Source organism: Zalophus californianus, chromosome 5 (genome assembly GCF_009762305.2).
Source record: "Zalophus californianus isolate mZalCal1 chromosome 5, mZalCal1.pri.v2, whole genome shotgun sequence".
In the NCBI taxonomy this organism is placed as follows: Eukaryota; Metazoa; Chordata; class Mammalia; order Carnivora; family Otariidae; genus Zalophus; species Zalophus californianus.
In genome coordinates this window covers 123,213,972-123,231,698 of record NC_045599.1, presented here as the reverse complement: position 1 = coordinate 123,231,698, position 17,727 = coordinate 123,213,972, and the positions used below count along the sequence as shown (strand labels likewise).

General features: G+C 42.4%; 1 protein-coding gene across 1 annotated transcript in view; it reads right to left on the bottom strand.

The window, feature by feature from the left end:
* Positions 1–9,754, bottom strand: part of C9 (complement C9) — a 53,963-nt gene extending 44,209 nt beyond the window's left edge. The window contains exon 1 of the mRNA XM_027606473.1: positions 9,521–9,754. Within this exon, the coding sequence (XP_027462274.1) occupies positions 9,521–9,597 (77 nt within the window). The 5' untranslated portion in view covers positions 9,598–9,754. The remainder of the gene's footprint in view (positions 1–9,520) is intronic.
* Positions 9,755–17,727: the final 7,973 nt, after the last annotated feature.

The following is a 17,727-nucleotide window of genomic DNA, read 5'->3' as shown; positions in this document are numbered from 1 at the left end:
ACAGGTTAAACTTATATTAAACAGGCTGCCAAAACTCTTTGGTGAGCCTGCTTTCCTGGAAGCCTGAGTATTAGCGTGAATCTGAAACTACAGGGCTGAGAAATTTTCTGCTAGAACTTTTCCATAAAATTAAGATCTCCTCTGGGACTGTTGGGCCTCATCAAGAGGCAATGGCAGATGCACCTTTATGATCTATAGCAGTGGGGCTCCATACACTGCAAGTCATAATCCTCAGATATTAAAAATAGGAATTTGTAAAATTGTGATTGTCACCCTAAAACAATTAAATCAGGCTTTCTAAGGATGGGCTCCAGGCACCAAATGATTTTAAAAAGTACTCCAGGTGATTTTCATGTTCATGCCCTGTTGAGAAACACTGCATCAGGAGCATATTCATGAAATCTGAAAGGGTACAATTCAAATAGGTTGGGTGTGCTCATTATATCAATATAGCCCAAACTTGAAGCTACCACTAACTTGAAAATATCACTGAGCTGGTTTATCACTATTTTCGGGAATTACTCTACGCTCTATTTATTAATGTCTCTATGGATCTTTTAAATATCTTCGTTTCTCCGTATTAGTCCTGTTGCCTTCAGCTAGATTATCTGCTCCAGTCTATCTTTTTTGTATTTATCACTTACTTAGATGGTCAGGTTAGCATTTTGTTTTAGCATCTCCCCCAAAGAGATTACTCCCTTGGTTCTAAAAAATTTACCCTATAGATCAGTGACATGATACTTTTATCCTTCCCACCTGCCACTGAGAACAGCTTCAATGAATAACTGGTTCAGAGGGTGCAGTACGGAATGAAGGATCATGATGGAAGGTAAAAGCCACTGTAAACACTTCAGAGTGAGGAGTGCTTTGCTGGGCAAGCCTAGAACCCAGCCAGTGATGCGGTCTGATGAGAAAGGCTGTTCCTTTGTTTCACACACAAGGACGGGGATCCTGCTCCAAAGATATTGGCATCGCCCATAGACTGTTCTCTAACATCCTTTACATAAATAATAGCACCGCATTAATTATGTACACACTGATTCTCTTCTTTCTCAGCTTCTAACTAAAGGACTCCTTTTCTTTTTTACAGATTTGACCTACACTCTGGACTTAGTAGAGAGCTCTGCCTTTGATCTTTTATTGCCCTCCTAGACCACGATTTGGATTCATCCCTGGAATGACCCCCATCCCCTGAATGGCCCTCTAGGAAAGTCCTCTATCACATCCTTTGCCCTGGGAGTGAGACTTACAGCCCTCTAGATATCAGGCGCAGTGTATTTGTTGGCTTACTAGTTCTGTCATAACCAGATCCCACAGACCATGTGGCTGAAACAACAGAAATTTATCTTCTCATAGTTCTGAAGGCTAGAAGTCTGAGATCAAGGTGTCTGCAGGGTTGGTTTCTTGTGAGGCTTCTCTCCTTGGCTTGTAGATGGCCATCTTCAGATGGTCTTTCCTCTCTACAGCTCTGTACAAATTGACTCTTCTTATAAGTCGTATTGGGTCAGAGCCCACCATAATGACCCCATATTAACTTAATTGCCTCTTTAAAGACCCTACCTCCAAATACAGTCATATTCTGAGATCTTGGGGGTTGGGACTTCAACATATGCATGGGGGGAGGGGACACAATTTAGCTCACAACATTCAATAAATTTTTTTTAATTAGGCAGTTTCTTCTATTTGTCTACTAGTTTTACTAGGTAATTTTCAAATCTCATTTTCTCATTACTCTTTTATTCTACCACTGAGACTTCATTTTGTAGGCATTATTAGTTCTCTTTTACAGATGAGAAACTAAAACCAGAACTACACTACTTATCCAAATTTGGACAGTTAGTGGCAAAACTGGATTCAGAATCTACTTTTCTCCATTCCTAGTTCACAGCAATTTTGCCCTGTTCCCTATGCTGCCTCCCCTTCCCATCACCAATCAAATCTTCTTTGAAATGACCTAAAAGGTCATAGTCAATACTTTTTGGATATAATAGTCTTATGACTTTTTAGACATTTTGAAATACAGTAAGCTAACAAAAATTTTCTCTTTCTTTCTTCCTTGCTTTCTCTCTTCCTTTCCTGTCTTCCTTCCTCCCTCCCTCCCTCCTTTCTTTCTTTCCTTCTTTCTTAATAGAGCCATTCTAGGTAAAGCACATCAGTTGGACAACTTGGTTCTTGCCTGGATCTATTTTAAGCTTAAAACTAAATGATGTCAAATTAGGCAAAAATAAACTGAAAAGTGTGAGCATCTGGCTGTTTTCTCTTCATTGCACCAGATACCTGGTTACTTGGAGGCAAAATAAGCAGGACTCTGGGGGATTATCAGGAGGAAATAGTAGATTATGCAAAAGGAATGTGTAACTGAAATGAATGTACTACATAAATATTAAGAAAGAAGATAAGTGATCTTGGATAGCTCCTTCTGAGCCTGCTGCTCCCTCCTGAGCTCCTCTGACTCACTAGGCAGATAATGTTTTGTGGCTCTAAGACTGAGTATGCACCATGCTTACCACCTGCCTTTCACCCTGCTGAGTTATTAGGCTGAGTGGAGAAGTATTTGTAAAGCACTTTCTGGATTCCTAGATGAAATGTGTTTATCAAGTAAAATGTATCTCTAAGTGTTTCAATCTCAGCTTGAAAGTCACTTCCCAGATCAAAGTGATGTATATCAACACGACAGGAGGTCTAACTCTGGGCCAGGAATGCATTAAATGAAGGGCCCTTGATGTACGCCTGCTTCCATCTCCCGGCCATGACAAGTTTCTAGCTTCAGTAAAAGGAAACCTCAGGAGCAGCTCACACTCCAGGACACATTGTGGCAGACCCAGGCGAAAAAACACCTGCCGTAGGAAGGAATCTTTTGTCGATAAATAAGACAATGTGGCTCCTTTGAGTGGAGAAATATAAGCTAATTAGGACTGCATTCTTAACCCACAGATCTGACAGTTTGCTTAGTTCATGCAATTCATCAAGACGAAAAGATAATATAACAGCAGTGTCCAACACATTTTTTTCAGGACTTTTCCTGATTTCCCAAGTATTATTTAGGAGCTTCTTTCATGTGCTCCCAATGAGGCAATATTCAACGACCTTTATGGAAGGCCTGCTCTGTGTCAGGAATGGTTCTAGTGGCTGGGGCTACAAAACAATGTCCTTACCACCATGGAGCCTACATTCTAGTGGGTGAGATATGTAATAAACAAGTATCCAGCAACTATAACATGCAATATCAGTGAAGACATATGAACTATAAAGGAAAATAAAGCAGGGTAAGAGGATAGAGAGGGCTCTAGGGCTGGGGTAGGGGAAGGAGCTTTCTTATGTGGGGTAGTCAAAGAACCCTCTGAGAGGACATGTGGTGATGGAAAAATGTGTTCACAATTTTTTTGGTCATTCTTCCCATCAAAGATGGAGTCTATGTGCCCTCCTATTAAAGCCGTTAGTATCTTTATTAACACCTTGGTGAGTAGAATGCTGTAGAAGTGAGCCTGGATCACTTAAAGGCTAAGGTTCGAGAAGGCCATGCAAGTTCTGCTGGCTTATCTCAAGACATGTGCTCTGCGAGCCTTTTCCCACTATGTATAAAACTGACTACCCTGAGTCTACCACATGGAGGACAAAGAGAAAGAGAGAGATAGAGAGACAGATTCTCAAGGAAAATCAATTGTTCCAGCCCCTAGCAGTTTGGGTCTTCCCAGCGCAAATGACAGACACGAGTGAAGAAGCCATGATAAGAATCCCAGGCCCAGCCACCATCTGACTACATCCATGTGGGAGACCCATGGGAACCCCTTCACTGAGCCCAGTCAACCCTTGGACTCATGAATCAGTAAAATAACTGGTATTGTTTTAAGGTGCTGTCTTGGGATGGTTTGCTACATAGCAAAAGTGACCAGAACAGAAGGTGATACTTGGTTAGATACTTGGATGAATTCAGAGAGAAGTTATGTGAGTATCTGGAAAACGAGTGTTCCATGCTAGGGGAAAGTAAATGTAAAGGCCCTGAGACAGTATGTCGGAGGCACAGAAGTACGGTGACAGAGCAGAGTGAGCAAAAAGAGGGTGGCAGACATGCCTGGATAAACAGGTAGGGTGCAGCTCCTTCTTTGTAGGGTGTGGTGAGGAGTTTGGATTTGATTCTGAGCTTGATGGAAATTCTTAGAGGAGTATGAGAACAGGAGTAACACCAGAGTTATGTTTTCAAAAGATTTCAAAATGTCTCTCATTGTTAGATGGAAAACTGATTAGTGGGGTGTGGGCAGGATGGATACAGGCCAGAAATGATAGTGATTTAAGCTAGAATAGTTACAGTGGAGATAGCAGGCAGTGGGCAGATTTGGGATATATTTTAAAGATAATACCACCAGACGTGCTGTTAGATTGCCCGTGGGAAGGATGCAAATAGAGAAGTCACGTGTGATTCCCCAGTTATTACCTGAGTAACTCTGTGAGTGATGGTGTAGGTTGGGTGAGGTCGGTAGAGAAATCAATCCCAAGACAGTATTTTTGGACATGTTAATTTTGGGATCCCTGCTGACTTAAGTAATTAGACATTGTGTTCAGGGAAGTGGGGTGCACCATAGACATAAAATTGAGAGTTGTCAGAATGTAAGTGCTATGTTGTTCCATGAAGCTGGATGTGAGTATGTGTCTGGAGTAAGGCTGAGGATGAGCCACCATTTAACGGAAATGTTACAACATGTCTGTAGGCTGATGGGAATGATTCGATACAAAGGGAACTATTGATGATGCAGGAAGGAGGGGCAGAGTTAGAGGAGCAAAGTCCTTGCAGAGGAAGCCAGTGCACGAGTGGAATGGTGAAGGTCACAGGAACATATCTCCCTTAGCATCATGGGCTTCACTCGGAGACACTGGCTGAGTTTCAGTCACTGTGTATTTGTCTATATTCCTTAGTAGACTGTAAGCCCAGTGAGGGCAGAGACCCTTGTAACATGTTCAGTATTAAACTGCAGTTGATGCAATGTCTGGCCCGTGTTGCAAACTCAATAAATATTTGCTGTACTACCTGGATGAATAAACAAATGACTATCCATGTCCAACAGTAGTTGACGAATAAATATCTGTTAACTTGTATTGAATATGAATATTAAAAACACAGGTGTATACCACCAAAGAAGGAGGGAAAACTGACATTTTGGATATATTCAATTTAATAATTAAGCCTAGTTTTTCCATTAACAGATGTTTGGGTACTTTCCCAGATTGCTGAGATAAATTTAACTCAAATAAATGGAATGATAATTGCTAACATTTGGAAGTGTTTAGTCTACATCAGGAATTCTTCGAAGACTTTATTCTTATTACCTTACTTAATTTTTACATCAGCTCTATGAGATATCTATGACTAGTATTATCACACTTTAAAGATAATGAACTGAGCCACAGAGATAGTGAGTAATTTTCCTCAGGTTACACGGCAGAGGGCACTTGGTGGCCAGGTTGGGATTCAAACCCAGGCAGTTTCTCTCCAATGGCCACCTACCTAGCCACTCTTGGGACTTCTAACTCCCAGTTTAGTGCTCCTTCTTAACTATTTGAAAAATGAAGAATAAGATAAATATGAAAATATAACTACACCAAAACCACACCACCTATACAGTCAAAAGATGAACAACAGATTGGGGGAGATGTTTGTAATTCATACCAGAGACGAAGGACTAGTTTATAAAGTGGTCATAGAAATCCATAAGAGAAAGACAAGAAGCTCAATGGGAAAAAGAGTAAAGGACTGGACAGTCACAAAGGAAAACATACACAGGGGCCTTTAAACAGATGAAAAGATATGCAACGTTATTGTGCGAATCATTTCATAATGTATAAAAACATTGAATCATCATGATGTACACCTGAAACTAATAGAATGTTGTATATCAATTATACTTCAATTAAAAAATAATAAAAAGAGAGAGAGGGAAATTAAAGCTATTTGAAGATACCATCTTTTTACCTATGAGACTGGCAAATACCAAAAAATTGGCCCAGAGCTGTTGGCAAGGCAGGGGGTTAAATAAGCACTCTCACACTCTGCTGGGCAAAGTGCAAAAGTAGTACAAACCTCCCGGGGCCACGGGGCCATTTTAGCAAAGTGACAAAGGTGATTTCCTTTTGACTCCTTTACATCACTTCTGGGAATTAGTCCTCAGGTAGAACTATCTACTTGCAAAATGATATAGGACTAAAAATATCCATTGCAACATTGTTTATCGTACAAAAGATTGGAAACAACCTAAGCATTCATCAACAAAGATAGATTAACTGGACTGCCTATCCGCACAATGGGAAATTAATCAGTTGTGAGGAGAATTAGGAAGTTCCTTCTAAATTGATATGGCAAGGTTTCCAGGATATATTGTAAAGAAAAAAGGAAAAAACAAAGTACAAGATAGTATGTAAAAGAAAGGGGAAGTATAAGATTACATATGACTCTATGCTTTAATCTGCACTAAAACATTCTGGAAGGATGCACAGAAAGCTAATGAAGGTGGCTGCCTATGGGAATACGGTGGGGCAAGAGGGGCAGGATTCTAAGTACTTTATATGTAAAAACGTAAATCTCATGAAAAGTTATGGGTGGGGAAATCAAGATTTCTCAATGTATACTTTGTTATATTTTTTGATCTTTGAACCATGGGTTCAATATGTTGCTATTTACAAATTAAAAAGAAAAAATAATGATAGTTGTGCCCATGGAGCCCTCAAAGCTGCCCCTTCACTGTGCTAAGGACATGGCATGAACTATCAGGAATTTCACATAGCAAGTCACGGTTTTATTCTCAGTTTGCAGGTGAGGAACAGATTTAGAGAAATCAAGGACCTTGCCTAGGGTCACAAAGCTAATAAACTATGGACCCTGGAATCAAACTCAGGCCACCCACTTCCAGGGCCTGTGTTAAGAGCTATGACTTTACTAGCACACTGGTTTTAACATTTCTGTTCTACTCTGAGAGACCTAAGAGATGATGCCCGGTTTATGACCTGTTCTCATGGGCACTCTTATGTTTGCAAACAAACCATTATTGATCTATCCCCAACAATTCACCAGTAGCAATAGCTCATGGTCACTGTGGCTTCAGGTTAAGTACGTGCAGCCCGGTGATACCCCCTGAAGGCTAGCTGTAATTCTATCCCTTCCTTTCCTCAACCAGAAAGCTTATCAAAGTAATAGCAACTTATTATTTTAAAGAATATTTCACGCATACTGAGTTTTGTGCCAGGCACAGATGTTGTAAATACAACATATATATAATAATTTAACTGTCACAGGGACCCTTATTAGATAGGTGCTATTGTTGTCACTGTTATGGGGTGAATTGTGTCCCCCCACCCCACTCCCCTTGCCCAGAAAGTTGAAGTTCTAACCCCTGTACCTCAGAATGTGACCTTATTTGGAAAGAGGGTCTTTGCAGAGGAAATCAAGTTCAAGTGAGTTCATTAGGGTGGGCCCTAATCCAATATGATTGATGTCCTTATAAAAAGAGAAAATTTAGAACCTGACAAACATGCACAGAGGAAAGATGATTGAAGATAGCCCTGTGGTGCCAGAGCCAGGCACTGGAATGAGGTAGCTATGAGCCAAGGATGCCAAAGATTGCTGGCCACCAGCAGAAACTAGGAAGAATCCTACCCAGGGTCTCAGAGGGAGCACAGCCCTGTGGACACCTTGATTTCAGACTTCCAGCCTCCAGAATCCTGAGATAATAGATTTCTGTTGTTTGAAGCCACCTGGTTTGTGGTACGAGGAAATGAATGCAACCGCCATCCTACAGATGAGGGAACCAAGGAACAGAAAGGTTGAGTAACCTGCCCAAACTTACATGGTTTGTTCGTTGGTAATGGCGCCTGGAGCTGAGTTTGGGAAGCCTCGCTCCAGAGGAGTGTGCCATTCTGATCAAATCTGTATTTAAAAAAATCACTTGCAAACTCCAGGTCTCTGGTCGAACTGTGTGTCTCACTTCATGATGGATCTGAACACTCTGTTTTGATCTCAACCCTCTATCAAGGGGCAGAGCACGGAGTGTTCCAGTGGGGTAACCCTAACAAACTCTTAAGGGCCTTGGTGGTGAGAGTGCTCCAACCCAAAGCCGGCTCAGCAATGCAGCTACTTAGAGCTGGGGGGCCAACCAAGGGGGCTTTGTGATCCTCCCTGAAACAGCTGAGTGCGGCCGGGACCCGGGGGCACAAACTTCAAAGTGGTTGCAGCCTTCCCTGCAGCCTCTCATTTTTGATCAGCGGGAGTCTCAATCCAGGAATGCGGGTTGTTTAAATTATTTTTTTAGCTTAAGAAAGGGTCAGGGTAAGTACCAGAAGGCTAAAGCAACTTTCAGTAACTGTCTTCCCAAATCTCCTTTGTGCCCGATGCCTGGTAAGTGAAAATGTTTTCTGAATGGAACAAGGCTTTTTAGCTCACGGGGGTAGAGGAAGTGAGGGCCTGAAGGAAAGCCTGGTGCAGCCTTCAGCCAAACCCGTGCTGGTCTGTGCAGCAGCTCCATGAGCCGCTCCTGGACGGCACAGCCCTGTGAGCGAACCACCTGCCCAGTGGGGCCCAGGAGGTACGGCGGCCCCCGCTGCAGCTGAGAGGCTAAGGAAGATTGCTTGCCATGGCCATCAGATTCCAAAACAGAATTTGGTTAAACCAAGAGTCAGATGACCAAAGTGGAAATGGCTGCAGGTTGCAATGATGTCTGGGCAGAGGGTGAGTGTCTGGGCAGATACTGTCCTCCAGCTATACTGTCAAAACCCAAAATAGTTCAATGCTGTCCCCAAATTGGATCATTCTGTATTGGATGGTGTACGTGTTCTCCAGCAATTCTGGGTACAGCATAGGTGTTCAGTAAGCACATGGTACCTGCGTGATTTATTTCCTGGCTCGGCTTGGTATGAGCTTCCTGTTCCCAATCAGGATCAGAACAAAAGGAGAGGAAGTCAGTCTTAGCGGGAAGCATGGCTGACAGGTCCACAGGATGGTGCTTTTTCTTGAAAGAAAGAACTACAGCCCTAAGCCTGAGGTCAAAATGTGTGCCTCTGGACACAACTTGGGATGTCAAGGAGGAGAAGCAAAATGCCTAACCTTTGCCCGACATGGGGGCACAAAGGTGAGGTAGCCAATTGTTAAGAGTGGTAGACAATGGAGGCAGAATGAGGGAGAGACTAATTTTCTTTCTCTTAAACTTTTCAGATGTGAGATAATGATATACTCAGGTTTATCAATCATACCCTGGTGAAAACCAGCTTTGTTTCATAATTCCAAGTATTGAAAGACTATCTCGGCCTTAACATTTGAATGCCTTGTTTAAAAGAAATTGCTGGAAACGGCCACAGGTTTCCTTAGAGAACTCTCAGAGACACACCCCTGCACTTTTCCTCACCTTTTTTCAAACTTTGAGGCTATCTATCTCAATGTGGGTTGACATTTTTTTTTTTACCTGCTTTCCTGCTAAGAAGTAGACCTTGAAATATCAAAGCCGGCAGTGAAATTCCAGAGACAAACAGAAAAGCGACTCACCTAGGAGTGGGCCCAGCGGTCAGGACACGGATTTCTAAGATGCATAGAGCCAAGGCAAACCTCTGGCCCGCAGACATCTGCTCCGGCTAAGACGGCTCTGCAGGGTATGGCCAGATAGGTCCCGCAAGGCGTTTATCTGCAAGGGGCCGGAGCACTGGGGGGACTATTATTGCTTGTTTTCGGTCAGGATTTTTGTCAAACTGGGCTTCCTGGGAGGCAAAGTCCAATCAAAGGAGAGTCATGTCGTAATTCTTGGCCTACTGTTTTCTCATATTGACGAGCATATTCGGGCACCCAGCCCGTGAGTGCTGAATTGACTAAGATTAGCAGGAGCGTTGAAAACAAACAAACAAAAAAACCCAAAAAAGACAACTCCAGTGTTTCTCATCTGGGGAGACTCTGGGTGGAAGGATGAGAGAGTGTGCAATTTGGGGGAAAATGGGTCTGGGGATGGTTCTCAGAGAAGCATAAATTAGTAAAAGAAATTAGTCAAAGAACTGTGGTGACTGGAAAGGAGGCAGGGACCAATACAGCAATCTGAGACTGAGCCGAGTGGGTTATTGCCGCAGGGGTGCCGCGAAGTTCAAAATGCAGTTACAAAGCTGGCTTTCCTTATAGACTTGGTGGATCATTCTGAAGAATCTGGGTAAACTCCCTAAGGCGTGTACAGTATCCCACAGGAGGATACGTTCTCCTTATCTCAGAAATGCACCTGTCAGCAAGATAGATCCTGAGATGGAGCAATTTGCTCCAGTCCATTCTAAAGGACCCCCTCCCCTGCATATTTTCACTTTCTTTGGGACTGGTGGAAAGGGTAAGGTGTTTTGGAAGTGCCAGAGAATGTGGGTGTCACGGCTGCTCTTAAAACACTGGTTGTACGATAGAATGACCTGGAACCTGTGCAAAGCCATTGATGCCTGCCCACCCCCACTGGATTCTAATTTAATTGATCTGGGATGGGACCCTGCATCTGTATTTTTTTAAAGCTTGCTGGGTCATTCAAATGCGTAGCCAGGGTCGGGATTTAGAATGACCAGCTTGAGAAGCAGTATTTCATTAAGTTTTTGAAAAAATGTCTGTGGACATAGGACTTAAGGGGCCTTCATCAATACTTATTAATTACAAGAGGCAATTTTCAAGCATTAGCACATACGCAGTCTGAAAAACAGAGGGTGGGGTTGGGAGATAACAGACAGCTAGTTTTTCCAGCACCACCTTACCTTTCCACTAATGGTCCTCCTTAGAGTAAAAGTTATTTATTCTCCACAGACTTTCTTGCCTTCCTTTCCTTTTCATGTGGAGAGTCTGAGATCTCTAATAGGGCTAATTTCATTGGTACCTGAGTTTGTTGTCAACCTGCAGACAGTGCAGAACTGCCAAGTAATGCGGTGATTCGAATGTGGGCAGCAACACTCATCTCTTATGCCAATGATGAAATCTATGCCCAAAACACTTCTTGCGAGTCTTAGCTAATGACAAGTGGGCTGCACCCAGATATAGTAGGAACCTGTCAAGCATAATGGAGCAATGCTGAAGACTTAGGTGGCCTCTCTGGACCCTGCCAGGGTACTTATCAGAAAGAAGGACTTGGAAGCAGGCAAGATAAGATGATGTTTTATGCTAGTTAGACTTAATGCTCATTGGTTAGACTTTGCGATACTTGACTTGATAATTAGATGTGAATGGACATTGAAAATCACCTCTGTCCTTGGAGACTGACTGAGTGCTCCTTCCCCGCCCCCCGGGTGGAAGAGGGGAGAAGGGGAATTTCTTAGCTGGCTGGTTGAATACTGAATTGCTCTGTAGAAGTTCCATTTATTTTATCCCCATGGTTCAGACTAAATGTAATGTAGCAAAGGAATGCGAGCAGTAGAATATAACAACATTATATTAATTATATATTACATGTTAGTGACATGTAAAATATAATATACATTACATTTTTGTAGTGCTTTTAACTCCTCTTTGCCCTTAACATCTATTATGTATCTGATATTTTTTAAATGAAGTTTATACTTCAGTTATATCTAAGGGAAGTGAAGCATGCTAGACTAGAGAAGTGAAAAGAATAATATTTTTATTTAATATGTAATGACTTTCAAAGAAAAGAAAGGATAAACATTTATCAAACTTTTATAATGTGTCAAGCTAATAGACATATATTGTAGCTAACGTATATACACACATATATATATGTACACACATATATAAAGTCTCATTTAATCCTCAAAATAATCCATTGTACAGTTGAGGAAATGGAACTGCACTGAGATTACATCATTTGCCCAGCATCACCCATCTGCAGTTGCTGAGAAACTGGCATTTGAACTTGGCGTGCCTGCCTCCCTGTCTCCGGCTCTTCCCACCACACATCAGGTCTGTTGCTGTTATTGTTTTAATTGTGTCATGTTAAACAACATGAAACTATAAAGTTTCTCACTAAACCCTCTCAACTCCATAAAAGGTAGGCTTCTGGGTTAGCTTTACAGATGAGGCGCAGAGAAATACAGCCAAAGCTACGCGGACAAAGCGGCAGAAGTGGGATTTGAACAAACATGTCTTCAAATTCTGATGCCAAATTTTTCCACTCTGCTGAGGTCTCTCAAAGTTTTCTCCACTCAGGAGCTTTAAAAAAAAAAAAATTTTTTTTTTTAAATTTCCCTTTGGTTTCAATTTGCTTGGGAACTTTGTGGCTCTGAATTATATTTACTGCACAGTAATAATAGTTTCTCCCATTTCTAAGGCAGAGCCACGCACATGTGTACATTAGAATGTGTGACCATCAGGCAGAAACACTTATTTTTACTGAAATGATGTAAATGTGTTGGGCATAATTTCCATCTGGATCTCTTAAAGTGATGGAAGCGGTTTTCTGGAAGTTTATTATTAGAAATTTCATGGACTCCCTCAGTGTCCAGGGATCCCAAGTAGGAGCTGCCATCTCATTCCGTATCTGTTTCCGACTGAATCTGGAAAGATCCACGGGTCTTACGCCGCTACACTGAAATTGTAGTGCTTTCAATTAAAACACACACACCCACCCGCTGGAGGGAATTAGAATTGTCAAATGGCAGCCCCTTGGTTTGGGGTGTGTCCTGCTTGCTGCTATGTTCTCAACGTCTAGGATGGTGCCCACCGCTGTTAGGTTTCAACAGAGAGTGGGAATTATGCATTAATAGATGAATAAAGAAATATAGATGAGGAAAATGCTGTCCAGGAAGGGGAGGTGACACTCCCAAGGTCACACAGTCAGGGGTGGGGCAGCATCAGATTCTAGCTCTCTTCACTGTTGGTTCCAGGCCATCTTCATTACAGCACTTTCAAACAAGCTCTTTTATAAAGAAAGAGGAACAGTTTCTCTATGGAGTGGTTCTGGGGCTGTGTGTGAAGTTCAGTGGGAGTGATGTAAGTCTGGCGATCCCTTTACAGTAATAAGAATTCTTGTGGCTCATATCTGTTTACAGTCACATGGAAGTACTTAGGGCCCCTTGATTGCATTACAGCGCTTCGCTTAAGGAAAGACTCAAGACGATCCCTTGTTCTTTTGAAGTTGACAAGATCTGGCTATGCCACCTTCGACCCTTCTCTTTACCGGCACTGTTGACTGTCTGCATTCGCCCAAGACTTTGGACACTGTCTTCTCTCTCTCTCCCCGCTCAAACTCCAGCCTTTCCTTTACCGATTTCAGTGTTCTCTGAAGTACCACCCCACCTCACTCTTTCTTGATTCCATCAGTTCTATGAATATTTATCTTAATCCCATCTTAGCCCACCGTCCTAGTGTCATTCTAACCCTGTAATGGCTCCATCTTTGCAAATGTCAGTATCCCACTGTCTGATCGTGATTTCCAAGTCTTCGGGTACCTCATCCTCATCCCCTCAATATCCCCTTTTTTTGCTTCATTGAACAGCCAGCTCCTTGATTTCTCCATTCTGGGTTTCTCTTGTTGCGCTTGTCTTTGTTAGCCACACTATTTTTGCAGTCTGTATCAACTTTCTTCCCTTACTACATGGTTATGCTCCAACCTATTGCAGTTTGCCCTTGGCCTTCCTTACTCCACGGAAGACCTCCTTATTGCTAAATTTGGTGGACACTTCTTGGCCCTGATCTTTGTCCCATGGGGGCATCTACCTGGACTGGCCATTCTTATGCCTTAACGCTCCCTATTCCTTTGACTTTTGTGGTACAACACTTCCGCATCTTCTTCTTCCCTTTTGCCAGCTCTTCTCCCTTGTCTATTATACAATGCTGATATTCCTCGGGGGTCTGTCCTCTACCCTCTCCACTTCTCAGTCTATCCCTTCTTTTCTCATCCACTCTTAAGATTAAGCCTACTCTTCAGAACCAGAAGTCTCAAAAGAGTGGTTGGTTGACGTTCCCTTACCAGAATCTTCTGGGTTCTTGTTTTAGAAGTATAGATATCTAGAAGTGAAACTTTTTGAAAAATGCAAACTTATGCTGTTACTTCCCAGCTTAATAATCTTCAAGTACTTCTAAGAAATCTCAAGGTGGACTTTGATTTCCCTATGGTAATTTGAACTTGCTCGTCTAAAATCATGCACATAATTCTTGCCCTGTCCTTGTCAAGGAGGCTCTTCTTATATTCTTTATTTTCATTAGTGAGTCACCATTAACTGTTTTTCTGGTTTCTATATCTGGAAGTCATCTTTCTTTTTATTGCATTAGTATTTTGACAATATGCATAGTGGTAAGTGGGCTCATAATGGGTACTTCATAGTTATCCCATAGTTATTTCAGAGTTACTGGATCACTGGTTGATTTCACTTGGCTCAGGTATGTTTGGTTTCTGGAACTTGGAACTTTGACAAAAAAACTAGTATTCGAGGACAAAACTATATACAGATTTATCAATTAACAACATGTAAACACAACTAAATATAATAGGGGATGATGCTTGGCAAATCCTAAATTCTTTTTAATTTTCTCTTTTAAAATTGTTTTTTTTGACTCTGCAGCCTCAAGGTTGAACTGTGAGGCTTACTGACCAGAGATGGTGGAATAAAGCAGCGATTGGTCACCCATGAATCTCAAAGTAGTGGGGGTAGCATGGCTTGTGATGTAAGTAATGTGAGAAGACTGCCTCTCCTGCTGGAGCAGAGCAGTTGTGAGAGGGATGGGGTGGTGGTGGTTGGGGGGGAGGCCTGGAGATGAGTGTTTGCAGTAGTCTTTCAGGCCACACTTTGGAATGAGACCAGCATGGTAAGTAGGTTGAGGTCAGAGACAGATGTTTCTTTCCTTGCCATCTGGAACTCTGGGAGAGCAACTTCCAGACTTTCCCAGTATAGGGGAAGCCAAACCAGAACAAAAGTGGTTGTGGTGTGTGGTTGGACAGAGGAGGGACTGAATTTGGCCTCATAGGTTTCTTTGGCTGTTGTGGGCCACAGAGGATACCAAGAAGTTCCCAGGCCCTGAGGAGGGATAGAGAGGGTAGCTGGCAAACTTTCTGTCCATCAAGAACAATATGGCCCTAGAGTTGAGGGCAGAGATGCAAAGGCCCAGTTAGTGAGGGCCAAGGTGGGGGCCCAGGCTTCGGGCAGAATCACCAGGCCTTGTAGATCCCTCAGTGGCATGAAGAGGACCAACTGCCCGTTCTTTAGCCAAGATTATTAGCTATAGATCCCACAAGGTAGTAGGCAAGTAGAATGAGGTATATGCTGTAGACACTGGAAGAATCAGAGGACAGTACAAGGAGTTGTCTTAGGACCTAAGCCCCTTCTCAACCTTCTTCTTCCCCCATCAAACTAACCATCATCATGGAGAAGAGCAGGAAAAGGGGAAGAAATGTGAACCACTACGCACAAGGCTGAGAAAGACAGTACCCTTAGAAGGAGTGACCATGGCTGGGTCAGGGTGGCAGGCCTGAATAAATGTTGTTATTCATACCCAGCAGAGTGGAAACCTGTGAGGAAGAGCACATTGGGGAAAGAAAGAAAGGAAGAAATAAAGAAAGAAAGAAAGAAAGAAAGAAAGAAAGAAAGAAAGAAAGAAAGAAGAGAAAGAAAGGAAAGAAAGAGAGAAAGGAAGGGAGAGGGGGAGGGAGGGTGATAGAGAAAGGGAGGAAGGAAGGAAGAAAGGGAGAAAACATAACTTTTTGTGGATACATTTTTCTCTCTCCACCCCAATGGAGTGTAAGCAAATTTTTAACCTAGTTTAAGAGAAAAAATTCTGTTTCTTCTCCAGACATGTTTTGCTAATCCTTCTTCTCTAGGGGAAGGGCCAGTCGGTAATTACAGATGATTTAACTCAGTAACTTAATCCAATTTCTGTCTGGCATCATCTCCTCCATTTTTTCCTCTTTACTGATCTGTGCTTTTCTTTGCCATGGGGCTGTGTGTGTATTGTTGATGGCCTGCAAGGCATCTCTCTGCTCCGTGTTCACTTGTTCAGTTTCCAATCTCTACAGTGCAAGGGTTTGTGTTCGTCAAATTAGAAGAAAGAAGAAAGTCATCACCGCTGATAGGTTTTTTTAAACCCTGAAGAACTGAGAAGGAAAAAATGAAAAAGCACTGTGTAAAATAAACTGTGTCATGAATACATAATTTTGATACAGTTCTTTAAGAGCATGATACCATTGGGTGTTGCATTTTATGAAACATATACACAACAGTATTACTGTTATAAAATTGGGCTCCTCATTGACTGTGGAATATCCAACTAGCCTGCCAGTGAGCAGATATGGGATGATTTGTTATTTATAATGTAGAAGATGTTGGGGAACATTACTCACAACCCATCTTTCATTATGAGCAGCCCGTAGCTTACGTGAAATATGCTGATTAGAAATACCTGAATTAGAATGCCCCGTGTGAGGTTAGATCGATGTATTGCATTTATAACAACTAGATAATTCAAATTCTTAAGTGACACTTAATTCATTCTGAAAATGTGCCCTGAAAAGCCCAAAGGGGGATCAACTTGCCTAATTAAACATAAGCATAAGCATGTCGTGATAGGCATACTGGTTATAGGAAGCAGAAGAGGAGAACAGTACTATGAAGAGAAGAAAATCTCGGTGAACGGAAGATAGGCCAGCATAAAGGCACTGGGGCCAGTTTTTGGAAGCAGTGGAGTGCTGAAGTGGTGAATTTGAGGCTAACTGCAACGACACTGGACACGTCAGCCACTTACTAGCTCTGTGACTTTGGGAAGTTCCTCAGTGTCCTCTTCTATACAATGGTGGTGGTAGTAGCAGCCCACCTCATAGAACTGACATGGAAATTAAATTGTTTATTGTAACACACTCAGAATAGTGTCTGTGGATGGTAAATGCTGGGTAGGTGTTTGCTAATATTATTCAGTAACTTCTGTGGACCATCCCTGAATCCAGTCTGGCTTTCCAGATTTGGCAATTGTGCTTGCAGTGAAGTGAAATGAAGAATTTCGAAGCACGTCAGCAAGTAAGAGCCCAGGAGTTCTAGAGTCCTACCTCCTCTATCCTTCCAACTGAGATGGTCCATCACTTTGATGTCAAATTACATTACGACAACATTAAAGCCTCCTGGACGGGGCTTTTAGTTAACCCACCACACTCTTCTAACTTTTATAGTCCTCATGATACTAACACACAGAAACTAGTCCTCTGCATTCTTGAGCTTACACCTTCTAGTCTAGGTACCTTGATTTTGGCTTTGCTGACTATGCTTTCCATGTGTGGGCTTCTCTTCTGCCCTGAGGGTGCTATGTCATCAAAGACTGCTGTGATTTGCACTTGAAGGCAGGCCAACTTAGGGTTAAACTATCATCCAGGCATTTGGGAAATATATTGGCTAATCCATCGCCTGTTTCCAAGGCCCTCTTGCCAAAGCAGGCTTCAAGGGCGTGCGACCTGTGCAGTTGGACAGGGCTCAAGCCCACGGAAAGGCCCCATGATTGGTTTCATGCTCTATTAGTACCACCTTGAAATTCTTAATTTTGTGTCTGGACTTTTCTTTTGAAAGCAAGTTTGATTGGAAAATGGAACACACACATGAGCAGAGGAAATGTATACTGTGTCCCTTCCTCCATGCTACCACATTTGCACAGAATGCATATGTTGCCCCATGAACTTGGAATTCAGATGGACCCATGATGTGTGCGAGTTCAATGAGTCAAAGCAAAAGTGAGTATAAGGTTGATGTATTATGCCTAGCACTGTTTAAGTGACAGCCCTGAGAGGTCACACTCTCCATTTGAACCAGAACTGACTT